This window comes from Staurois parvus, unplaced genomic scaffold (assembly GCF_062004578.1).
Source record: "Staurois parvus isolate SC_StPar_1 unplaced genomic scaffold, SC_StPar_1.0 ptg000048l, whole genome shotgun sequence".
Classification (NCBI taxonomy): domain Eukaryota; kingdom Metazoa; phylum Chordata; class Amphibia; order Anura; family Ranidae; genus Staurois; species Staurois parvus.
The window spans coordinates 53,687-81,135 of record NW_028317844.1 but is presented as its reverse complement, the minus strand read 5'-3'; the positions used below and the strand labels follow the sequence as shown (position 1 = coordinate 81,135).

General features: G+C 37.5%; 1 protein-coding gene across 1 annotated transcript in view; it reads right to left on the bottom strand.

Annotated features, from left to right (window-relative positions):
- LAMA4 (laminin subunit alpha 4) overlaps positions 1–27,449 on the bottom strand; it is a gene marked incomplete at its 5' end in the record, with an annotated part of 111,094 nt that overhangs the window by 47,892 nt on the left and 35,753 nt on the right. The window contains 11 exons of the mRNA XM_089665396.1: positions 169–354; positions 1,996–2,100; positions 2,757–2,853; positions 5,079–5,220; positions 8,772–8,920; positions 10,442–10,558; positions 13,569–13,765; positions 15,195–15,362; positions 18,448–18,559; positions 23,450–23,560; positions 24,563–24,714. Of these exons, the coding sequence (XP_089521522.1) occupies positions 169–354; positions 1,996–2,100; positions 2,757–2,853; positions 5,079–5,220; positions 8,772–8,920; positions 10,442–10,558; positions 13,569–13,765; positions 15,195–15,362; positions 18,448–18,559; positions 23,450–23,560; positions 24,563–24,714 (1,536 nt within the window). The remainder of the gene's footprint in view (positions 1–168; positions 355–1,995; positions 2,101–2,756; positions 2,854–5,078; positions 5,221–8,771; positions 8,921–10,441; positions 10,559–13,568; positions 13,766–15,194; positions 15,363–18,447; positions 18,560–23,449; positions 23,561–24,562; positions 24,715–27,449) is intronic.

The following is a 27,449-nucleotide window of genomic DNA, read 5'->3' as shown; positions in this document are numbered from 1 at the left end:
TAACCAACCTTATTATGTAAAAGGTTCATGTACATTGTGTGTCATCAGTGTTCATATTAGGTGAGCCTGTCATACATCAAGCACTTCTTATATATGTTATTTAGCTAAATGGTTCAAATATTGCAGATTATAGGCTAGAGCAGCATGTTCAGCAAGACAATTGATTACCTGTTTCACCAGCTGCATTTACAACAGAGTTGTAAGCAGAAGCATCAAAACCTGAATTGCTTAGGTCTTCTTTCCACATGTTTGCATTTTTGGACATTGGGTCAGTCATCTCCGCCACCATGGTAGAAATATTTAAAGCTTTGTCTGCTATAAACTTTGACTTTTCAAGTCGTTTTCTGGTTTCATCTGTGTGAAAAGTGCAAACAATGAAAAAACATATCTGGAATTTGGTTTTATACAGAGAATAGTTGAAAATTTCAGTGTCTTACACTATTGTAAGAAGCAACCGGATTAGTAGTAGTCCTCATATACTGTATATGAAAATTGCTTCTACTTCTACATTTTCATTTGCTACAGCTTCTTAGGTCTTCAGTTTCTCAGCAGGGCATGCTTTTCAGCGTCTTTCGTTGTGAGAACAATGAGAACAATGGAAGCCCAGTATCTCCAGTACTGAGGCAATTTTAGACACAATATTTTATTAAGAAAAGAAAAAGTAGACAACAGCTATTACTCAACTTATCCTTCGTGATGCAGGAAAATGCAGTTTTTGAGGGAAGAGAGAAGTCTATGGGGTTGATTTACTAAAACTGGAGAGTGCAAAATCTGGTGCAGCTCTGCATGGTGGCCAGTCAGCTTCTAAATTCAGCTTGTTCACTTAAGCTTTGACAAAAAACCTTGGAAGCTGATTGGTTTCAATGCACAGCTGCACTGGATTTTGCACTCTCATTTTACTAAATCAGCCCTCTTGTATTAAAAGACATATAGACTCCAGAGAGAGAGATATCCTTTTACCCCTGTACAAATTATTAGTAAGACCTCATCTGGAATATGCAGTTCAGTTTTGGGCACCAATTCTCAAAAAGAATATTGGGGAACTGGAGAAAGAACAGAGAAGGGCAACCAAACTGATAAGAGGCATGGAGGAGCTCAGCTATGAGGAAAGATTAGAGGAACTGAATTTATTCTCTCTTGAGAAGAGGAGAGTAAGGGGGGATATGATCAACATGTATAAATACATCAGTGGTTCATATTGTGAACTTGGTGTAGACCTATTCACCTTGAGGTCATCACAGAGGACAAGGGGGCACTCTTTACTTCTGGAGGAAAAGAAATTTAATCTCCAAGCACGGAAATTGAGAGCTGTGAAAATGTGGAATAGACTCTCTCAAGAGTTGGTTCTGGCCAGCTCACTGGATTGCTTTAAAAAAGGCCTGGATTATTTCTTAGATACACAGAATATAACTGGATACTAACATTTATAGGTAAAGTTGATCCAGGGAATATCTGATTGCCTCTCGGGGGTTCAGGAAGGAATTTTTTTCCCTGCAGGAGCAAATTGGATCATGCTTTGCTGTGTTTTTTGCCTTCCTCTGGATCAACTGTGGGTATAGGATTATAACTTTTTTTTTTTAATGGTTGAACTGGATGGACTTATGCCTTTTTTCAGCCAGACTAACTATGTAACTATGTAACCCCTATGGGTCTTGTACACACGGTAGTGTTGTGATGCTTTGTCTTAGAATAAAATAAGTGCATGCATCAGTTTTGAATGAATGACCTTCATTTTCCTAATTGAATGAGATATGAGGAAAAAAAAATCCACAATTTTACTTGCTTATGATTGGATGATTGAAGTGACCACAGCTTCACTTTACTGATTAAGTTAAGTAAACATCTTCCTTTAGTAAGTGAACATAGTGGTGTGAACAATAGACTTCCACAGAGCACTTTAGAAAGTAAGAAGTAAGTCCTGCATATCTTTTATCTTTAGCAGCAATACATATATATGGAATCGATTTACAACAGTGTCAGATATGCCCCACTCACCATCATTTGTTAGTTGGAGTTGATCAATAACATTTGCCAACCTGTCACTCAAGTAAGTTTTTCTGGAAGTGGCAGCTTCAACCCGTTTTCTGGTCTCAGTTAAACCTAAATTACAAGATTTTATGAAATGAATAAAACAATCACAAAGGACTATTTTACTTGATGTTTTCAACACCAGCAATGTGCTAAATAATGTATCTTGTTCTGATAACATCTAAGCACTTTGTAACTTGGTAGAAAATTATATTTTATGCTACTTTAAAGCATTAAAGAATATGTAAACCAAACATTTTATATTCCTGATATTTGCCTGCTGTACCACGTACTCGTGTGAAATGTATCCTGTTCTGTTTGTTTTGCTTCCTTTATGTGAAATCCCTGGTGTTCCTGCCAGTCCCTCTGCTTACCTAATAAAAACTGACCACTCTTAGCAGACGAGCACAGTGTGGTCAGTTCTCTAGTCCTGCTCTCCTCCAATGATCAAACCCGTCCTGACATGCCCCCCCTTCACAGCCATTCACTGAAAAGATCACGGTGCTGTTGATTCTCCTCCCCCAGCTCTGTAAGATCATTATGCAGCTGAGAACAGAGGGAATGATGATAAAAAAAGGGGAAAAAGGTATATATATATATATTTATATCTATACACAAATGTTTTGCCTTTCATTTCTATTTTAAACAGAATGGGTTGTTTTACAAGGCGAGGGTTTACATATACTAAAATCATAAGACTGTGCTGTAGTAAGTGACCATGTACTTACTGATAAGCTCTGAGTTTCTAAGGTTGTTAGCTTGAGCAATAAGTCGATTACTTTCTCCTCTCTGGTAGGTAACTTGGTTATCGATACCATCCACAGCCTGGAAGGATATTTACACAATACCTTGAGAATTTCAAACAAGCTGCAGTTCTGATATACAATTCTGTGTAATCACACCAAATGCATGAGCTCCAGAAAGATCAAAACATATATACGATAAATTTAAGCATTCTATCAAATAACTCAAATGCTTTGCTGCAGATTCTGTTCCTCTGCATACCCAGCTACTGGTGCTGGCTCCCCAAGAAGTCTGTCCTTTGCTAAACATGCAAATATTGTAGAGAAAGGCAAGCTATGCTCCAAGATAAAAGCAGATAAAGATATTTATTAATCCATCTGGTGCAAATGGCAAAATCTCCTGAATCTCCACCACTGACGCGTTTCACTCAGAAATGAGCTTAATCACAGAAGAAAGCCGGCAGATCGGTGTAAATCAGTGGTTGCTTTTTTTATTGTATGCAGAGGAATACAGTCACAAAGATGTTAACACATTTCAGCTGTTCAGGCCTTAAAGTGTTACTAAACCCAGGACCCTGCAATCACTATATGTGGTCTCCCACAGTACACACAACATGGAAATGCAATTATTTTAGTAAATATAAACTGCTAAATATCTTTTCTCATCAGCAGTATATAGCAGTCTAGTGACTTCTATCAGTCTCCATCTAAACACTTGTTAAAGGTTGTAGAAGGAGTTTTCATTGTGCTCGAACTGTCCTATGAGGCTGCATAACCCCTGACCCTCTGTCTGGACAGTGCTGATTGGCCCTGTGCTGATCACATGCACTCTCCCAAGAAAAGAAAAAACTCTCTAGCAATACACACCAAACTGAGCATGTGCAGAGTGCCTCCTAGAGCTTTATACTATCAGCAGGTGGACTGGGGACAGTAAAAGAAGGGGAGCAGCAGAGAAGACAGGATCAAACAGCCTTTTTACACAATGCAGAGGCAGGGGCGGACTGACAATTCATGGGGCCCCCGGGCAATAGGGGATCATGGGGCCCCTGTGTCCTTGCCCAAACTCAAAAAAGCCTATGAAAAAGATACCAGAGGCATCTCATGGGGCCCCCTACTGACCCCGGGCCCTCGGGAAATGCCCGAGTTTCCAAATGCTCAGCCCACCCCTGTGCAGAGGATTAACCCCTTAGGTTCCACAGTGAGTATACCAAGCATGCTTTACTGCATATACAGACTGATTTTACTGTTGTGGGTTTAGTAACACTTTAATCATGTAAACTACAGCTGCACTAAGTGCTGGAGGGTGGAGTGCTCTGTACTCCTGTGCTCTATGCAGCTGTAGTGGCAGGGAACAACAGGGTATTTTAAGGCATTTGCAAGCAGAAAGCAGTCACAAATTATAACATATGCAGGTAGAGGACCGGGCCTGGAGTTTGCATGTTCTCCCTGTGCCTGCCTGCGTGGGTTTCCTCCGAGTACTCCGGTTCCCTCCCACACTCCAAAGACATGCTGCTGGTAGGTTAACTGGCTCCTGTCTAAAAGTATGTGTATGTATGAATATGAGTTACGGACCTTCAATTGTGAGCTAAAGATAGAGAACTGATCCGAATGTGATATATATATATATATATATATATATATATATATATATATATACTTACTGTATATATACATATGTACCTGTAATACCATATATATATATATATATATATATATATATATATATATATATATATATATATGTGTGTGACTGTGTACCTGTAATAAACAATAAAGGGATTGAAAAGTAGGAGACTCTAAATGGGGCTTAAACCTGGATGCATCAGAGTCAATTTTAGGAAAGTTAGATTTTTTTGTTCAGTCCTTGAAATGTTAAGGTAAGCCACACCTTTCATCTTTGTTTAGCACATAGCATATGAAAAAGATATCCCTGTCAGATAAGTCTTCAAATGAGTTTGTGTTTGTAACTCCTGCTCCTCGCTATTAGTACCCAGTTTAGGCACACCTTCTTTAAGACTGATTTCATATTTCTGCAGCATAGAAATGATTCAAGTCTTTGTTCCCCCTCACCCTATTGCAGTACAGTATAAGGTACACAGCTACTATGAGGCTTTGTTCCAAAGAGGAAAGACACATCTCCATAGACTGCATAATCAACACATTAATTAAAAGCTCACTGCAGAGCAATGTGGATAAATGAGCTGACATTAACACCCGAGAACTACAAGATCACAGTCATGGAATGCTTAGGAACAGGTGCTGATAGCAACAGGGATTCAGTAAACAGTGGAAATCATTGTGACTTACATCTTTAGCCCTGTCAGCAGCATTCACAGCCATAACAGATGTCTCATTGGAATCTTCAACAAGAGTTACAATTTTCTCATACACATTGGAGGCTTCAAGAGCTTTTTGGACCAATCCATTTGTGTCAACGTTCTTCAGATCACTGTTATTGGGGAAATGTATAGTGTAAAGACTGTAAATATTTCTCTCTGAATCTAATATATGTCTAAGAAATTTCAAGTCTAATCTATATTTACTATAATTTAATATTCTTTTCTATTAAATTAAATATTTACAAAAAACTGCAGTGATGTTATTTTGTCAGTAGAGACATTTCTGTTTTAAAACCTATTTCCAGCCACAATTTTTTTTTTGTTTTTTGGGTGACGGGAGGAAATGTTAAAATTCCTTTAGATCCTTTCAGTTTGTGACCTTACTGGGGAGATGTTCCCTCACTTCATGTACAATTGATGCTAGTACAAGAAAAGGAGGTTTAAATGATAATGGTACTGCACTAGCATATTTAGATACACTAACAAACTGAAGTAAGACTCCAGCTAAGACTTTTTAAGCAGTTACAGCAACAGTTTTGTTCATTTTTTGATAAAAGTTTTACATAAATAGATAAAAGCTGACCATTGGAAGCACCCTTGTCAGTGGTAAAAGATTTGTCCAGGGGCGGACTGACAACTCATGGGGCCCTCAGGCAATAGGGGATCATGGGGCTCCTGTGTCCTTGCCTAAACTCAAAAAAGCCTATGAAAAAGGTACCAGGGGCATCTCATGGGGCCCCTACTGACCCCGGGCCCTCGGGCAGTTCCCGAGTTTCCAAATGGTTAGTCCGCCCCTGGGTTTGTCTTAACCCTGTAATTGCTACATCTGCAGGACAGCTTGTTCTGTGAAAAACCACAGACCTATTGACAGGATCACCAGATAAAAATAAAGGAAAGAAAGCCTAAAAAATGCATGCAACCATCTAAGATTTGGTAAGCTGCAATAAAATAAATGTATGCTTTGGCTTTAAATTTATTATGGGATTTCAACATAATTCAGTCCATTGGAGGATAATAGAAGGGGTTCACTCAAAACAGAGACATAGGGGTTGATTTACTATAGGCAAATAGGTAATGGAATTTTTACTTTGCAAAGCAAATTTTCCCTTAGCTTGTGAATATAGTAAACATTTAATTTGCAAGGAATACGCAAGGAAAACAAAAATGGTATTTCTGTTTGCACATAAATGCTTGATGGAAGTAAACAAACCTTGACCTCATTCACTAAGCCAAGAAAGCCTCACTTGCAAAGTGAATCTATTTACCGTACTTTTAATAAATGAATAGTGTAACGAAGAGAGTTATAATTATAATACAGATTAAACCTCAATTAGACTTATTTGGCCCATGGAGGCTTTAGCACTGAAGAGATTTTATATCTCACTCAAAATCCAAGAAAAAATTTTCATGGATAGATTACTTTATGGTCTCTGAGGTTTTCTTGGCTGGTAGAGTTAACACTACACATCATAATATATTCTTTTCAAATCACACCCCAATATTTATGATATTTGGTTTTGAGAAAGGTAGAGAGGTGTCTAGGAGGAGATTTCCAATTTTTCTGTAAGAGAACAATTTTTAGACCATTCTTGATAATGAAGATACACAAGTTTGTTAGGGATAATGAAATACAATATGATCCACCATTATTCTGACATACATTAAAGCCATTCTTGGGGGACATATTATTGCTTTCTGAGCTCTGTAGTAGAGTGGACATTATCTCACCATGCTGAGATGTAGACACAGACCCCTTTAACTCCTTTCTCACAACACCCTGGGTTCCTGGACATACCCAGGGAAGATACACTCACTGGCCACTCTATTAGGTACACCTTACTAGTACTGGATTGGACCTTCTTTTGCCTTCAGAACTGCCTTAATTCTTCGTGGTATATATTCAACAAGGTGTTCCTCAGAGATATTGGTCCATATTGACTTGATAGCATCACGCAGTGGCTGCATATTTGTTGGCTGCACATCCATGAACCATTGATACAAGGCAGTATGGATCCATGCTTTCATGTTGCTTGCACCAAATTCTGACCCTACCACCTGAATGTCGCAGCTGAAATCAAGACTCACCAGATCAGGAAACATTTTTCCAATCTTTTATTGTCCAATTTTGGTGAGCCTGTGTGAATGGTAGCCTCCATTTCCTGTTCTTAGATGACAGGAATGGCACCCGGTGCGGTCTTTAGCTGCTGTAGCCCATCTACTTTGAGGTTCGACGTGTCATGCATTCAGAGTTGGTATTCTGCACACTTTGGTTGTAACCAGCGGTTATTTGAGTTACTGTTGTCTTTCTATCATCTTGAACCAGTCTGCCCATTCTCCTCTGACCTCTGACATCAACAAGGCATATTCGTCCACACAACTGCTGCTCACTGGATATTGTCTCTTTTCATGACCATTCTCTGTATATCAGAAGTGTTTGAAAAACTCAGACCAGCCCGTCTGGAACCAACAACCATGCCACGTTCAAAGTCACTTAAATCCCCTTTCTTCCCCATTCTGATGCTCGGTTTGAACTTCAGCAAGTTGTCTTCACAACATCTAGATGGTAAACAGGTTTATCTAATAAAGTGGCCAGTGAGTGTATATTCCTCAGCTACCCTGAGCAGCAGGTCACACCTGATGAGCCAGCAGTAACTGGACAAGTGATCTACAACCAAGTGAAATGCCGCACACTGTCGGAAGCTGCATGAAGGCAACAAGGCTAGAGCCTAATAGCATGCTAATGGCAAGTAACAACTACTTTATGAGGCCCTGTTGAAATCTGGTTGTAGCAGAAATGCGTGTTTCTGCCTGAATTTCTGTAAACGCATAAAACACAAGTTAGGGCGTACTTTCGCTGCCATTATTTCGTAACCCAAACATGGGTAGCAGTTGTGGGTTTCGCTACACATTTTTCCATGCATTTTCTGTGCAACAAAACATGTGAAAAATATGCAAAAACACGTGACATAAAATGCACTTGGCTCATGTCCAAAATTTGGTGGAGTAGGGGGAGACCCATTCAAATGAGTTGTACTACTCCAAAAACATGCAAAAAAATGCCCAAAAAACGCAATTTGTGTTTGGGTTACCAGTACAGGAAGGTGCAAAAGCAAAAAAAACCCCCAGAATTTCTAACACTTCCGCATTTTACTAAAAATGTATTTTTGTTTTTTCAAAGTGCAAAAAACCTAGCATGCTCAATATAGCGTTCCAGCCTATAAATAGTGGATGCTGTAGTTACCAGACAATGCCATTCTGGCTGTGTCCACTTTGGAAAGATTTCTTTCATCTGGCAACACAGTACACATTGCACAGATTTCCCATTACTTCCTTTACTGACAACAAGTGAAGGGAAATCTCTCCAACAGGGACACAAATGACAAAAAAGTAACAGATGCTTAACCCTTTTCATCTCTAGCCAAAACAAAAAATTTTTTTTTTTTCTAGAGGTTGGGCTTTAAAGAACCCATATATCTAAAAAATAAAATATTACTTATTTTGCATTAATGACCTATGGTATTCATGCAACTATCTTGTGCAGCCTGCTATACTAAATCCATCTCATTCTTGTAGGTCTGTATATTAAACATTAACTTTGAAGTTCATCTACGGTACAAAACAGCTGTCATTTACTGAAGATCCTAAAATTTTGTTCTCTTACCTTTTCAGCCCATCAGCTTGCCTTTGCAGTACAAGTGCATGATCTACAGCCTGCCGGACTAGGTCTTCAACATTGTCAGATAAATTAGCTATTCTCTCTTGCAGTTCATTGTTAGCTCCATCTATTTCAGCATGGTGGCCAGACATGTTCTATGTTAAAAATTAAAAGCAATGTAAATATGAGTTACCAAAACACCTATTATATCATAATGCTAAAGGGCCAGTCCACACAAAACTTACATTAAAATTTTTGATAGATGCTGAATAATTAAACTCCCTGACAAGTTCTATCTTTCAAGGACTGTTGGTGAGATCTCTAGTCCAAAGTTCTTTGGTCTACATATCTAATGTGATTATGTGGGGGTTTCCACTCTCCCTGTTGTATTTTTTTTAACTTTTCCTATATTATGAAGAATTAAACAGGAGATGCTGGAACACATAAAGGTGGTGGCGAGGGGCTATAAATCTTCCAGGTGGGCAAGAATGGAGTTGGGAATCAAGGGAGAGAGATCACACTGTTAAAGTAATCATGACATATATAAGGTTTGCCCATCAAACTCCACCTATATTTAAAATGTTACTTTATTGATGGACTGACAGTTTAAGTTGATCATTGCTTGAACAATATCTATGTTTACATGGTTCTAAGAAATGTTTATACATTTTGCCCACTTTTGCATTCATAAGGAAAATAAGGTATTTTTTATATATATGTAAAAGAATTGAACTTAATATAAATCATTTTCTCAGTATGTAGTAAATTACTTGGGGTACCGCCATATTTGCTTATTACATATACAGGCTATGCATCCTGTTTGGTAATACAGCACAGTGGCTGTGCCTTACTACTTTTCTCTCTAGGTTCAGCAAACTGGTCCAAGTGATTAAAAACAATTTTCCCTCTGTGGCTATTCTTGTTTTTAGTTTCCCCTTTTTTCCACTTTTCTCCTTTATTTCTTTTTGGATACTGACTGTTGGCTGGTCTCAAGCAGATGCCACTTTTTCTAACCACTCCAGGTCCTTCATTTCAAACTACATGTGTTGTTTGCACAATCTCTGTTATCTGGGATAGAGAATCCCTACTTATTTTCTATGTTGTTTGCTACATTGCAAAGCTAAAACCAATAAACATATTAAAATTAAATGTAGTAAATAGAAGTAGAAATAGGAATAATTGTGGTGAACTTAAACTAGATTTACCAATTTAGTGAAGTATGTCCCATGTACACTTCAAATATCCAATCATGTGTGGGGGAATATTAAAAAATAGAACTTATTTCAGTGATTAGTTGTTTAAATTTGAACACTGGTGCACTTCACTTTAACTTACCTCGCCTTATGCTTTTCATCCTCATTACTCCTGTTTTCTATGTACAGCAAAAAACTATATGAAAAATGTGTCTGTATTAACATTTTGTAAGCCAAGTACATGGTTCTAACTCATGTTCGTGCATTTTTCCCACTCTGTATTTAACAAATAAAGATGTTACTTGGTATGTTCCAGAACTTGCCACAAAAAAAGGTTTTTTTAATATTTCGCATAAATTCTCATCTGGTGTCAAAATGTTCATAAATACTATACTAATACTATTCTCTGACACTTTCAGATCCCCGCAAAATGCAAAATAGGTATTTGACCCATTTTCCCCTACTCAGTTCACATCACTTTACCTTGATAATGCCATTAATATCTTCAATGAGCACATGGGTATTATTTAGTATTGTCCATCCTTCTTTCAAAGTATCCTTGGTAGATGTTGCTGCTTCATTCACACTTGTTTTCTGTTCCTAGTGGGGATATTACATTTCATTAGGACCTCAAAATGTACACATTAGTTATTAATACATGGTTTAGATAATTTGACAAATATAGATTGATTGTAGGGTGAATTGTTGGTATTCTGTTTCAAAAGCATGCTTGGCTTTCTAATAAGCATCACCTCCCTTATGCTTCATGGCAGACTATGTTAATCTATTGTGTCTGTTGAGGTTCTCATTCATCCAAGTCCTAGTATAGCTAGTAGTAATTAGTTGCATTCAACTGGACTATATTCTATAGTGTTAAAGATGTCCCATAGCTTATCCACACCACTTCTACAGTTCAGAGTGTCAGGGAGATGTCTTGGCACCAAACAAAACTAGAGTAACTTGGTATATGCAGTGCAATGTAGTATGTAATGTAAAGACTTGTACATTGGGGAGACAAAACAACCATTCCACAAATGAATGACCCAACATAGGAGGACACATTCTGCAGGTCAAGATTCATTAGTTCTCCTACACCTTAAGAAAATGAGAAATTCTTTCAAAAACAGTGAGGTGCATATTTGGACAGAGATGACAAATGATTTGCAAGAGCCATGAAAGAAGTCAAAATGGAACAACCATTATTCAGTACCATCTGTCTTCCACATATGTCAATTTCACATCTCTAGCACAGGGATTTGACAACAACTCACACCTTTAGCCATGTAAATTGAAGAACTAACACCTCTGCAGGTTTCAGGACATCAGCAATGGGACTATTTAACTAGGACAGGGTGGTTACATAATTTTCACATCCACCATCATGTTCTTGGACAATCCGTATCTATATATTCCATGGCGATTGGATTAAGCTGTGGATATGAATGCTGAGGTATCTTCCTGACAATCGCTGGAAGAAGAAGTGGGTTGGATAAGCTAAAAAATGACTTCAATGTTACAGAGCATGTCCAGTTAAATGTGACTGACCACTTCTAGCTGTTAATCAACTGGTTAAAATATTATCATAGCAGAGTGGAAATATCCCATTCAAGTCTGCTTTAGCACAATATAAATATCTAAAAAATATATGAAGAAGAGACTTAGTACTCGCACAGAGCATCACCTCCTGGCTGCGGATGGCAAATGTAAAATATTTACATGCAATATAAATATCTGCTTGATAAAGAGAAATACATGTTTTTAGTACTAAACAAAATAACTTAATAGGTAAAATATATTAAAAGACACAAAATCCTAAAAACAAAACTACCAAATGCCACTTTTTTTTGTAGTATTAAATAGGCATTTTGCATATATTTCTAATCATAGAGCTTGCTAACTCAATATTAAAAAATGAAATGGTGTATTGAAAACACATATTCACAATATTAAAAATAGAAAGTACAGACACATAGAAATTAATAAATGTTGTGATTTGTGATGGAAATATGAAAAACTTGGAATAAAATCTATTTTTTTTTTAAATTGTGACTGTGGATTTGTAATGAAAAAAAGTGTGTAGCCTGCTCTGATTGAAAATAATATCCTATTTAAAATACATTGCCCTTAGTAAGAGCAAGAGATCAACCTGTTTTTGAGAGACTGGAAGGGAAAGCCCCCTTCGAATAAGACTCCCATAAGATAGAAAAACCGCCCCACCAGAGTATACAGAGAAAAGAGAATGCATTTTTGGAGGGACCCAGTCATATAATCAATTGCTCTGTTAAACAGGCTTCACTGTTAGGGAGTGGCTTATTAGGGAGATCTTCCTATGTGGTGCGAAATACTGTCCTCTTAGAGACTGCCCCTTGAGAGACTGTCTTGAGAGAGAGAACAGTGTCCTATTAGAGACTGTCAGGTAAAAGACTTCACAGTTATAGGCTCCTTTATGAGAAACTATCCTAGAAACAGACTTCTATGGTATGGAGATGGTATGCTGGGATGCTTCATATTGTGTGCTGCTTTACTTTTTGAAAACTGCATTTACTGTACATTTTTTATAGCTGTATTTAGTATTTTCATAGTTGAGAATACCATACCAATACATTTTGGCATGGCATGTGGCTTTAAACATTTGCAAATGCAATGTTTATCTGATTCTATTAAAATATTCATTTTGGTCCCTCTTGCTGGGTTCTACATAATTTTTCACTGAGAATATGCTATGAATTGATCTCAGTGACATCTTGAGATAATGAGCTGGTTGTTAATTTTTTAAAAGACAAAGAGCGATATTGTTGAAATCAGTCAGATCAGTGATGTTATTACGGTAAATAAAGAGTTGTTCAGGAAAACAGTTATCTTCTCAAGGTATTCTGTGGAATGTACATCATACAGAAATGGGATACTTCCCAGTGCAGCTCTACATCTAAGGTCTGGTTTAGGAGAGGGGCATTCCTCACCATCTCATTAGTTGATGAAGCCCTACCCAAATGTGGTCATTATTAATTAATTTCAGGTACTTATATAGCACCGTCCATTTACGCAGCGCTTTACACACATATATATATTCTACATTCACATCAGTCCCTAACCCTCAAGGGGCGTACAATCTAAGATCCCTAACTCACATTCATATATACACATATTAGGGCCAATTTAGACAGGAGCCAATTAACCTACCAGCATGTCTTTGGAGTGTGAGAGGAAACCGGAGTACCTGGAGGAAACCCATGCAGGCACTGGGAGAACATGCAAACTCCAGGCAGGTGGTGCTGTGGCTGGGATTCGAACCAACGACCCTAGTACTGCCAGGCAGAAGTGCTAACCGTTTAGCCACTGTGCTGCCCAGTAGTCTATGGTCATTAGTCTATGAAGGTACTCATCATCTGAAAAAAGGTTACAGGAAAAGGTGTAGAGAGAAAAGGAGAGGCGCATGGGTGAGTGCAAAGATTGTGCTTCAAATTTTAAATTAACTCACTTCTGGACTTAAAAAAATAACTAAATTGCAATGAACACTGTTTCTCTTATGGCTAGATATTATATAGAGATCTAATTGTATTGCAGTATTCTTGTCTTTTGTAATGCACTATAGGGAATAAAATCATCTTACGTCTTGCATATGAAGCTTGGCACTGTTCTCAGTGTTTTTGTCATTTGTTTGCATGGTGTTGTTGCGAGCTTCCTTTATGAACTCTTGCAGATCTGATAGCTTCTTATTGTATTCTGCGATGGGCTCCAGTACAATAGGAAAGAGAGACAGGGTATTGTTGTGTTTCTGCACCCAATCTTCTTGGACCTCACTTAACACTGCAAAATTAGGATCACATAGCAAAATATAATACTCTACCAATTCCATGAAAATGTAACAACATCTACTGAGACCTTAAAATGCATCTATAGCCGGAAAATCCACTTCCTGTTCAATAGAAGGTTGTCCCCAAGACTGGGATGAAGGGAAATCTCTCCAACAGCAACACAGACAGAAGTAAAAATGCTTTTTTAAGTTAAGTGAGGGAATGCTATAACTTCTGCCAGCTTTATATTGTTCTCTGTTTCCATTTGTGGATTTTGCCTCATTTCCTGTCTGGTAAAAGGTTGTCTCCAGTACGGAAAGTTAGGTGAGATATCTCCAGGATAGTGGTAAAACTTTACAGGTGTTCTATACTTTCCCCATTATACCCAAACCTAAAGATGTTTTGAGAATAGATGCTCTTTGTGCATTATAATCACAATATTTATAAATAATCACAATAAAAGAAAACTATGTGTAAACATTAGCCCATTTCAGCTTAATAAATTATAGTGTATATATGTATTATACTGTATCCAGGCATTGCTAACTTCCCTGTTTTATCAAAGTATTAATTCCTTTCCCAGTAAAACTGCATTCTGTAGCTGTCATATGTGAAAACCCATGAAGAAAAGAGGAAGTTACCAGCCTAGTCCTGTGACTACAGATTCAGTCTGTATCAGGTGGACATTTCAACAAGAGGAAGGGCAGAGAAGAAAGGATCAAACAGTCTCTTTACACAATGCAGAGGATTAACCATTTAGGTTCAACAGTGAGTATACCAAGCATGCTTTCCTGTATATACAGACTGATTTTACTGTTGTGGGTTTAGTAACACTTTAAGCCGGCCATGCATGGATCGAAAGTTTCAGCAGGGACCGGCCGAGCTTTGATCCATGTAGACCACTATGGTTGAACAGAAGTTGATCTACTGATTTATCGACTTCTGTTCAATCAGGCTGTTTGACAATTTAGATGATCAGCTAGAGCCTGCAGCACTGATCAGTGTATTTTGACAGCGGGGAAGTCTCCCCACTGTCAGAATACAATAACACAGTGGCAGAATTCTCCCATCTACACATTTGAGGTCAATCTGGTCAGTCTTTTTCATTCAACTCGCTGAATAGTATGTTTGGCCAGCTTTAGGAAGGTGCTAGCTGAATTCCAGACAGAGCATGACATTTGCCTTCACTGATAGAGACAAGAACCATGCTGGTATTTTAATATGGTGGAACCAATGCCTCACCCTACACTTGTTTATTAAATGTTTTTATAAAATCCAAATAAAGAAAATAGACATGTTCATAATTGCACAACTAATCAATATAATAAACCTAAAAAACAACAGCACGTGTAAAAAAGATCAATCTGATGGTTATTTCAGCAGATTCCAAGTGTTAACATGATTCTTAATTTAAAAATGTGTAAATAAATGTGTCTGCTTACAGTCTTCAGCATTTTCAACTTCTTCTTGCACCAGCTTTTTTTCAAAGTCAAAGCTAAGTACTAACAGTTCCTTGAGCATTTGCTCCGCATCCTTTAAGTTTTTAATACGATCTTTGGGGCTCACATCGCCTTGCAGGGATTCATAATACTTTAGCTTAACAAGTGTTTCTGTGGAAATAATGAGATTGCATTCAGATTATTGTATCTATTGTGGGTATCCAGGTACAAAACCAGGTCCCAGTGACTAGAGGTAACAGAGGTTCAGCATAGTGTATCAATCACAGTCCTATGGGAAATCAAAGATACAGCCTATACTGGCTGCAGTTCTCCAATACCCCACATAAGCCAGGTCTCAGAGGTAGTCTTGTTCTTCCCCCACTTTCATGTATTTTTTATGTCTTGTATTCAATTGCTTGAGTTTATAATTTTTTTCTTAGTATGCTCACATCTAGTGGTAGTTTTGGATAATTCAAATGTTCCGTTTAATGGTGGCTAATCATAGGTAAAAAAACATTAACATCGTAAGCCTCATGAAAAGATGCATTCAAGAAGGCAGGATACAGTGGAATGACTACCAGAGAGAGGCAGGGGGGAGGGTATACATAAATACGGTGAGAGAAAGAGCTCAGCTTAGACAGGAGAAAACAGCTTAAAGACACAGAGCAATAATAAACAAGTGATGGTCACAGAGAAATAATAATAAATCAAATAGTGTAATGCAACACTGACTTCTGTCTGTGCATATCTCCTTTTTTCCTGCCTGCCCACTAACTAAAGTGTCTACTTGCTGTGACTGTGGATAGCTGTCCTATTTCGATTATCAACTGTTTTTTTACAAATGCAGAAGTAGATGTTTAATCCATTACAGTGTAACTCTATAGTTATTAATGTCAATTAATATTTCATGACTGGCTACAAAAAAATAATATGTCAATAATAAATAAAATTTAATAAATCCAAGTTTTTTAAATCAAATTATGCATTTAATAATTTAGATAGATGTGATGTTATTGTGTAGTGTGTGTATGTATATATACTGTATATATACATATAAATATATAATTTTTTTAACCTTTATTTTAAGAGACACTTACCTTCTATTTAAAATATACAATATGCGTTGTGTTATTGTCAGTCCAACATTGTGAATAACTGAGTGAAGCTTTAAGTATGGTGATTTTGTGCCTAAATAGAGTCTACATATTTAGAGAATCTATAATCTATATTAAAAATCACTGTGCATTTTGCATCACATACTATGAACTGAAACACTTGCTGATATGCTGACAAACTATTAGAGTAATACCAGGGAACCGACATATTAAATCAGCAGTTTGACAGATGGTTCCCACATATTTGCTGCATTGAATGCATTGCACAGAGGAACAAAAAGATCAAGACTTTATGTTTGTCATTTATTATGTTTATTTATTTTACTAAATGTCACTTTCCTTTATTTCATAGAGTACCAACTTGGCTTTAAATGATAGCATTCTATAGAAATGATACTGTTATAGAGATAGGGAGAGTTCTAAGTTACAATGCAAAGTGTGAAGAAGAGGTCATATAAAACAGCTGCAATACAAGACAGCACAGTGAGCCATCCAAACCACAGACACAGGATGTTGGGGAGTACAATAAAGTGATGTACTGCAGCCTTTCTCCATCTGACTTTCGAGAGGCAGCGTGCCTTGGGGGAAATCTAATTTTCTGCTTACAGCTGGAATATTGCATACATTTGGGTATTGCCAGCCAGAGAAGTGTCCCAGTCTCTAGAAGGATTGTGTCTTTGAAATAAATGACAAGAGGTCTTACAGTTTTAAGCAAATATTTGGGGATTGTTTGGAAATACCTAGATTTAAGCATAATAGATCCTAAAATATTTTCCAATCTCTAATATTTTCTAAAAAAACCCCCAAAAAACACATTGTTGAATAGTTGCTAGGGCTGCCATCATTAGTCTTCCTTCATAATTCAAATTAAGTCATGGACCTGCAACAAGCATGTCAATGTCTCCAACACTAATTATGTACAGTCATGTTCCAGGTAAGCGGTTCACCAACTAAAGAAACTGAGTCATTATAATAAAACAAAGAGAATGTAAAGTTTAAAGTGCAACTATAACTGAATATACTTGTCCCTTCTATTATGACCACATTCTGGGCCACTGTGATGGATATATCTCTGACATGTGGAATATGTCAAGATCATTCACTTCCTCCTACTGCCCACCTATTCTTATTCTGGGCTTTCTCATTGGATGTTCAGGATGCATTAAGGCAACTGCAAGTTTTTATCTTGCCAGTAAATGCCACAGCTTTCTCTTTAAAATGCAGCCTTTGGGATAATGTTAAGGATATAAAGACTATTGCAGGAATCTCCAGGCACTTTTCGGTGTCCACACTTTGTATTTGACAGCAGTTCCTTTGTTTTAATATAGTGGCAGAGTTGCATTACAGCCCAGATTCACCTACAAAAAATACCTAACCCCCCATCCTGTCAACTCCCCAACATGGTGTTGGCCAATTAAGAAAAAAAAACTATTTTTAATGCAAATTGTGTTCCAAGCAGGTGACCTATTTCCGTCTCCCAATGCTTGTTACAGGGGTGCCTAGTGGGGTGAGTGGCATACACAATTTACAAATCACTGACATGTATGGCAGACAAGCTGAAAGCTTCACCTCCTGTAGTCCACCCATTGTACGTGTGGTATCGATAGCACAGACTAGAAAATGAATAGAGGCACAGTAGTGCACAACTCTGAGATTTTAGAAGTGTAGATTGATAGAAATGAGTTACATTTCTCACAGATAATCTCAAACATAATCTAAAATCATAACTGAGTATATTGAGTATGTGTATAGAGCAGAGATGATGTGCACTGTTCATTGCAACCAATCAGACTACAATTTATTAAACTAATTTCACAGAATGATTCAAATATTATTTTAATTTGATTGTAGTAAGCTACTGCACTTTGTACGCTGCTCTGAAGCATAATAAGAAGGTTTTAATGTGTTTTAAAATAATTTGTGATTATTTGTTATCTTATATTGCCATGTGCTATTTAATGTTGGGTTTGAGTAGCCTATAAGTAATGTTATATTTTCAGAAATAAATATAACACTGAAATATGTTCTTGTGTTTCGGGGATGCTTCCGTAATCATGACCTCTGGACCTACAATTCATTTCTTGCATATTGCTGAACGATACAAACTAAAATAACAGTATAAAAAAAAATATGCTCCGTACCATTAACCTCATCTTCTATGTCACTAACTTGTTCTGCAGTTAACTTTGCATGGCTCATCGTTTTCATAGTTTCCTTGTGTATCAGCTGGCCTTTCATCTCTGCAAGATTTCCCTGCAAATGGCCAGTGTCAGCATAAGTTCACAATGTCATAATCCGTAAAAGTACACAGTACATTCCATGCACAGCTGGATGCATACTGCCCCCCCATGATACCACATTAAACATTAATCACATGGAGGCATATATTCAAAATGTATTGCTGTGAACATACACATGACATACAAATTATGTTACAATATTTACTTGAATATATTTTTAATAATAAATAAACTAACCAATGAAAATACACTAAATCATAAAGCAACTACTTAAATTGACAGCTAGAGATTTAAAAGAAACCATCACTGTACATAAAAGGAGGTATTTGACTTTTACGTAACTGCTGTGTCACATATTTCTGGGCTAGCTGCCCAGTTAAGTTAAAATATTAAAGTGTACGTACAACCACAACTTTTTTTTTTTATAGAGTGTGTAACGGTGAAGTCCTGGCCATGAGTGGTAGGCACCAAGTCCACCCTCAGCTTCCCCCGCCAGGCTCAAAATACAACAAATCATTATTCTTTACAGTAGGGAAGGGTTAAACCCCCCTGGTAAGTATAATGGTTAAAAACCCTGCTAGTTTATTTTTTGCTGTCTGTGTACCATTAGGAAAATTTCTGTCCTAGAAACGTAACAGCTATTAGAGGAAATTTCCTTAAGTTGATAAATTTTTCTCTCAGACAGTTGTCCCTTGAACAGAAATATTTCATGTCATATTCTAGGGATAACTCAAAAATGTTAGATTTTCCCCCATTTTCTTTCTCAGGGACAATGGTCAACAGGACAAAGAGAGGGGACCCAGACAGCAATCTCTATCCCTTGCCCAATCCAAAATGTAAAAAGGTTTTGCCTGAAGGCTCAAAATGGTGCAGGTGCTAGTGTTCTTTTATAGGTTTACAGTGGATTACTTGTTGAGTCACCTGTATAATTATATTATTAATTAAGTATATACCATATATATAATTTATATATATTTAGTTTTATTCAAATATCATTATATATATATATATACTTTATTGCCAAAAGTATTGGGCCATCTGCCTTTACACAAACATGAACTTTAATGGCATCCCCGTCTTAGTCTGTAGGGTTCAATATTGAGTTGGACCATCCTTTGCAACTCTTCTTGGAAGGCTGTCCACAAGGTTTAGGAGTCTATGGGATTGTTTGACCATTCTTCAAGAAGCACATTTGTGAGGTCAGGCACTGATGCCAGATAAGAAAGCCTGGATTGCAGTTTCCACTCTAATTTATCCCAAAGGTGTTCTATTGGGTTGAGGTCAGGACTCTGTGCAGGCCAGTCAAGGTCCTCCACCTCAAACTCGCTCATTCATGTCTTTATGGACCTTGCTTTGTGCACTGGTGCGCAGTCATGTTGGAACAGGAAGGGGCCATCCCCAAACTCTTCCCACAAAGTTGGGAGCATGAAACTGTCCAAAATGTCTTGGTATGCTGACGCCCCACAGCATAATCCCACCTCCACCAAATTTTACACTTGGCACAATGCAGTCAGGCAAGTGCCCTTCATCTTGCAAATTTTATCTTAATATTTTGGACATGTGTAGTATGCCCAGCCCCTCCTGCCTTGAAGTTCCCTAGCTGCATAGGACAGCCAGGACTTTTCTTTACACAGGAGAAGTTTTTTTGCTCTTGTGTAAACTGACCCAGAGAACAGTGTTGGGAGTGTCAAAAAGAGTTACTGTACAATAAGGCAATGCTATTATTGCTTCACTGTAACTTCTCTGGATCATTCATAGCAGATCAAAGGGATTACATTAGATTTGCATACAATGTCAGTTAAAAGAACCTTGCAAGTCAAAAAGTAAAACAGTGAAAAAAAAATGCTCCTACTTAAAGCAGAGCTCCACCAAATAGGGGAAACTTCACTTGCCTGCTTCTTCCCCCCCTCCACTGCAACATTTGGCACCCTTTGGGGGGGAGAAGGTAACTGGTTTTGAAAGATACCTGCTTCTACTTTTAGCTCAGTGTGCTGCAGCAAACCTTAACACTTCACAGGTCCCAGAAAACTGCGGCCCATTCACAAAGTACAGCTTCACACATGCACAGTAGGAAAGTGATTGTGAAGCTGCAAGGCTTCACTGCCATCTTCCCTTAGTCAAGATGGTGGCACCAGCACCTGATAGCCGATTGAAGAAAAGGCTTGGGGTGAGGACACCACTGCATTCTTGGACAAGTAAGTGCCCTAATATTAATTTACATTTTTTTTAGGGGGCTGGAACTCCTCTTCAACTCTTTAGCTAACCGTTATCAGTGCTAATTTCTTTCCCTTTTTATCTATTATATTGATGCTGATTTTTTACCTTTTATAATTGAACTTTCTTTTTTAAATTTTCCTTTGTTTGTTGCTTAATTTTGCTAGTGACACATTTTAAAAAAAGTGCAAAATTTAAAAAAAAAGGCTTTATTCAATTTGTAAATAACTTTGCTGTGCTTGGTAAGCATATGTTCAGACTATTGCAGGCAGTGTGGCCCACATTTGCTCAGGCATGGATGCCCATTTGATTGAATAAGCTGCTGTGCCCATTTTTCCCAAAGGAAAAAGGTGCATGCACCTTTTTAGAAAAGTGGTTTTAGAAACCACATGGTCTTTTTGACCATGTGATTTCCCTGTGGTTCCTGCACTTGCAAATGAGCTGTGGGTTGAGATGCGTGGAGATGCCATTCAGAATGAAAGACAGCTCCACGCATCCCGTAAGAGAAGTGCAATTTGGTTGTGGGTGTGGGAACAGCTACAATTCCTACACCCTCAACTAGCCCGCAGACTGCAGGCAAGTGCGAACCTAGCCTAATAGTAACAAAATGTTAGTGTTGGGGAAATTATAGAATAAAATGTGCACTTATCAACAGGAATGCTTGTTGGTTCAAAACTAATACTGGTAAAATTATGTTTGTTTTGGACCTTTTGCTTATAGACTGCAAAGAAAAAAAAATGTTTTCAAGACACTACCAGCAAAAGAATCCCATGTTCTTACTGAATAAAACAATATATATATCACATTGTTACCTTAGGTTAATGGCAAATACATAGACCCATAAATGAAATGTAAAAATTGCTTCAGTCCATAAAGGGATATGCAGAGCCAAACTGGATATATATATATACAGTCAGGTCCATAAATATTGGGACAACGACACAAATCTAACATTTTTGGCTCTATACACCACCACAATGGATTTGAAATGAAATGAACAAGATGCGCTTTAACTGCAGACTGTCAGCTTTAATCTGAGTGTATTTACATAAAAATCAGGTGAACGGTGTAGGAATTGCAACAGTTTGCATATGTGCCTCCCACTTATTAAGGGACCAAAAGTAATGGGACAGAATATTAATCATAAATCAAACTTTCACTTCTTAATACTTGGTTGCAAATCCTTTGCAGTCAATTACAGCCTGAAGTCTGGAACGCATAGACATCACCAGATGCTGGGTTTCATCCCTGGTGATGCTCTGCCAGGCCTCTCCTGCAACTGTCTTCAGTTCCTTCTTGTTCTTGGGGCATTTTCCCTTCAGGTTTGTCTTCAGCAAGTGAAATGCATGCTCAATCGGATTTAGGTCAGGTGAGTGACTTAGCCATTGCATAACATTCCACTTCTTTCCCTTAAAAAACTCTTTGGTTGCTTTTGCAGTATGCTTTGGGTCATTGTCCATCTGCACTGTGAAGCAGCGTCCAATGAGTTGTGAAGCATTTGGCTGAATATGAGCAGATAATATTGCCCGAAACACTTCAGAATTCATCCTGCTGCTTTTGTCAGCAGTCACATCATCAATAAATTCAAGAGAACCAGTTCCACTGGCAGCCATACATGCCCACGCCATGACACTACCACCACCATGCTTCACTGATGAGGTGGTATGCTTAGGATCATGAGCAGTTCCTTTCCTTCTCCATACTCTTCTCTTCCCATCACTCTGGTACAAGTTGATATTGGTCTCATCTGTCCATAGGATGTTGTTCCAGAACTGTGAAGGCTTTTTTAGATGTCGTTTGGCAAACTCTAATCTGGCCTTCCTGTTTTTGAGGCTCACCAATGGTTTACATCTTGTGGTGAACCCTCTGTATTCACTCTGGTGAAGTGTTCTCTTGATTGTTGACTTTGACACACATACACCTACCTCCTGGAGAGTGTTCTTGATCTGGTCAACTGTTGTGAAGGGTGTTTTTCTTCACCAGGGAAAGAATTCTTCAGTCATCCACCACAGTTGTTTTCCGTGGTCTTTCGGGTCTTTTGGTGTTTTTGCTATCTCTCTGATGGGTTTGTTTTGTTTTTTCAGCCTAATGATAGCTTGCTTCACTGATAGTGACAGCTCTTTGGATCTCATCTTGAGAGTTGACAGCAACAGATTCCAAATGCAAATACACACTTGAAATTAACTCTGGACCTTTTATCTGCCCATTGTAATTGGGATAATGAGGGAATAACACACCTGGCCATGGAACAGCTGAGAAGCCAATTGTCCCATTACTTTTGGTCCCTTAATAAGTGGGAGGCACATATGCAAACTGTTGTAATTCCTACACCGTTCACCTGATTTGGATGTAAATACGCTCAAATTAAAGCTGACAGTCTGCAGTTAAAGCACATCTTGTTCGTTTCATTTCAAATCCATTGTGGTGGTGTATAGAGCCAAAAATGTTAGAATTGTGTCGATGTCCCAATATTTATGGACCTGACTGTATATATATATATATATATATATATTTAAAAAATTTGTATTGGTTATTATTAGCAGCCTATGTTTATACAGTATATTCAATTGATGGCTATGAAAATTATTCTGGTTGAGTTTTGAAGCAACCTTAAAAATTTAGTAAATCAAGCAATTACCTGTGAATGTACTAATATGAAAACAGCGTATGAAGTCTATATTATACTAACCTTCTCAGCAAATTCATTGACTTCTGCTTCAATGAGTTCCACTTCTGTTTCAATGTTAGAAATCTGGAAATCTTCAAACAATGATTGGTTCTTCTTATCTTGCAGTTTTTCCTTTAATTGATACAATTGAAGTGATAACATTTTGTAGTATGTTTACAAAACAGAAGGTTAATGCAATATACTGTATGTAGTACTTAATGAAGCCAATGATATATATCTACTTGCATTTATAAATACATCATAGCAATATCAGCAGAACTCCAAAGGCAGCCAAAAGGACATGATACAGGCTGATATGACTGGTACACTTGTCCTTACACATGAGTACATGCAAATAAGGTTTCTACAGTGTGGGATTTTTATGGTACCAAAAGAAGAAGATCATATCTCATTAGTGATACATGTGAAAGCCACCAGAGCAAGCAATGTTTAGATGAGATTATATCAAAGAACAACAACCTACAACCCTGAGCCCCAGTTTTAAATCCATCCTTGTGTGCCCCATCTCTTTTGCTCTGCATGGTTAATACTTTTCCTTGGTGATTACAACACAATGCCTATGAATTTTATTGACACCACCTATAGTTATTAAAAGCAAAGAGAAAGTTCCTCTGTCCATAGAAATCCCCTAAAATATAAAGTGACTCTTAAGATCTACCCAAGTATTTATATGTATGGGGGAAACAGGTCACTTACAAATAAAATAGTGTTGTAATGTTTACATTGTATATGTAATCTTGTAAATAATGTTTTAACTTTGTTTTTTTTTAATGGTTGAACTGGATGGACTTTTGTCTTTTTTCAGCCAGACTAACTATGTAACTTTTTGTATATTCAACTTTTGGAATGAGATGATAATCTTTGCTTTTTATTATATCGTTTTGGTGCTTGTACTGTATATCTATGACTGGTGAGATACAATATCAGTATGACACAAAGTATGTTGTGCCTTTTTGGAATGAATATAGGCCAAGCCTTTTCTCATAATGTTTTTGAAGAAACTCTTTTCACTAAATGCATTGCTATGAGATATTACATTAGAAATATTATTACCAAGACAGCAATCAATGGCAAACTGTAAACCAGTAAAGTAAAAATGATCAGAATCAATACCGTGAATAGAATGACCGATGAGTTAATGCCACTGAGAAGTCTGTTAACTGCCACTCCAGTGGATATATTCCCTATTGTTGACCTGGTTTCATTTATTAGTAAATCACTGATTCTAAGGTCATCAATTAGGTCCCAGATACATTTATCACAATCTAGTAAAATAGGAGAAATTTTTTTTAGCTCCAGTATATGTACAGAACAATATGTTTATGTATAGCATATAGAACATTTTTAATACTGTAATTTATAAAGTAAGGCACACATGTACATATTATTTTATATCAACACATTCAAAAGATTGGGATTTTGTAGACAGAAACGTGTGACAGCATTATAACTTGACAAAGTATTTAGGTGTATTTTCTTTTTGTTTTTGTACATACAAAAGCAATAAACAAGAAACAATAGTTATGTGAAGTAACAAGGCTAGCTTTGCCATCATTGCCCCATTGGGGAAATTTCCCTTCATATCCTGTCCTATAGCCAAAACAGGAAGTGAAAGGAGATCCCTCTAAAGTGAGGGAATCCCAGTGTCACCAGAACTATTGTCCCCATTGGAAGATTTCCCCTCTATTAGTGCCCTGATGTCAACCCAAAATTTGGGATTTTCTTTTACTTTCACTTTCAATAATAATGGTAAACAGGATAAATCGAAAGGGTGAATCTCCCTAATGGAGGTACAGATGGCAATAAAAACTGACAGGTGTTCTAATCCCTCCCCCCTCCAACAAAACTAAAAAAGGTTTTGCCTAAAGTTACACTTTAAGTAAAACAGTAAGATCAGTTTTGAAATAACTGAAGTTAACTTCAGACTTAACTGCAATCCAATCCAGGAGAAAGTGTTTTATCAATTTCAGGATAGGAAACCCAGTCACCCCAGATTTTGTTGAATTTAGTAAGTCATCCCCTGGCCTCTAAGATTATTCTACTGTAGAGGGGAAACATATTATTCATTTAATGTTTCCACGCATTGATATCAAGAGTTTCAATAGACATCCAATGTTGGACTATTGTTTTCTTAACAGAAAAAGGAAACGGTGGTATACAAAGTTTTTTATTGGTATCTAAATCCATATCACTAAAAATACCAAAAAGACATCACTCTGGGTTACAGATATTGGGTATTAGAAATCTATGAGCAAATAATTCAGTGACAGATAACTAAAAAGGCCCACTTTTAGAGCATCCTCAGACCATATGTAGGATGTTTCTACTAGAGCCTGGAATTTATAGCAAATGGGGGCACATAATTTGACCATTTTGAAAAGAATAAAAGTACTGAGTTTTCTCTCACAGATATATTGTAACTGTGCCAACGTAAGAGGACATATAAGTCCTGCTCACTCAAAACCTGTAGTAGGGTGCCATAAATTCTATTGATCAATTGCAGTTGGGCTGGAGTAAAACAGCTTCCAATGCAGATGAGTAAAAAACTACATCACATTGGCCAATCTGAGACTCATCAGTGTGTCTGAGTTGAAGATACCAGGTGTCTCCTGTTAAGTAGAGGGAAGGATTAAGAGATATTCCATGTGTACAGTTGATGGAACCATTAAAACGTGTTCAAGCCTTGGCTTGCACCAAATGGAGTTATTGGGGCAGATGGTCGGGGTCAATTATGGAAGAATCTGCAGACATTGTTTGTAAAATTTAAGGGACATAGCCAGCAGCGGACTGACAACTCATGGGGCCCCCCGGGCAATAGGGGATCATGGGACCCCTGTGTCCTTGCCCAAACTCAGAAAAGCCTATGAAAAAGGTACCAAGGGCATCTCATGGGGCCTCCTACTGACCCCAGGCCCTCGGACAGTGCCCAAGTTTCCAAATGGTCAGTCTGCCCCTGGACATAGTTAAGATGGAGACACCACAAGCAGAGTTAACAGTTCATTCTATTTCACACTTTGTATGCTATTTCATTGCTGTATTTAATACAGCATCTCTACTGAAATGTTTGATTTTTGAATTTTTCTGTCCTATGTTTTAATGTTCTTTAGATTTGTTTGGGGGCAAAATACACAACTGGGTTATTTAATCTACAGGCATATGTAATAATTTACCACAGTATATAACACAAATGACTATAGACTATGCCACTAGTGGTTGGCAGACCCTAAAGAACATTTGTACTTCACCAACAAACGTTGGCAAGCATATAGAGATTGCTGTACACAAGGTTGTAACCCTCAGAAAGCAACAGTTAGCTTGCAAATAAAAGACTGAAGCAATTTGCCAACTTCCTAGGCAGAAATGCAATCTGTAGAACTAGCAAAATCAGGCAGGCAGCATGCAGACAGATGGCATCACAAGCAGAGGTAGGGCTGTCAAATACAAGCAGTAAAGCAAAGGTAGACAAATAATTGAATCAAGAAGATAGGGTGGTGGTGGGAAGACAATATGAGTCATAGCTCAGTACACTACCACGGATCAAATTTTCATGCATTTCACCAATCCTAGGGCAAGCTACTCATCCTTGCTAGTTTTGCGTATATCTAAAGGCAATAAAACCAGCTGTTCATAATAAAGCAAACAGAGAATCCTAGGTAGTGCAGGTAAAACAACTGTTACTAAACAGAATAAGAATACAAATGCACTTATAAAATTACACTCTCCCAGCCCACTGCTTTCCAGAGCCATCAAGAAGGCAGGGGGTAGCAGTTAAACCCACAGAGGAGACCAGAGCTATCACAAGCAGCTCTACTGATTACAGGAGAGCTAAGGATCTACATTTACCTAACCTAGCACCTATCTAGGAGTGTGCTACACCAATATAAAATATAAGAGAAAACAATATTGTACTTTATTCAGTAATTTGTGGACTCTATCAAATTAAAAATTTTAACAAAAAAATACATTACATTTTGAGGATAGCATTTTTAACAGTGTACTT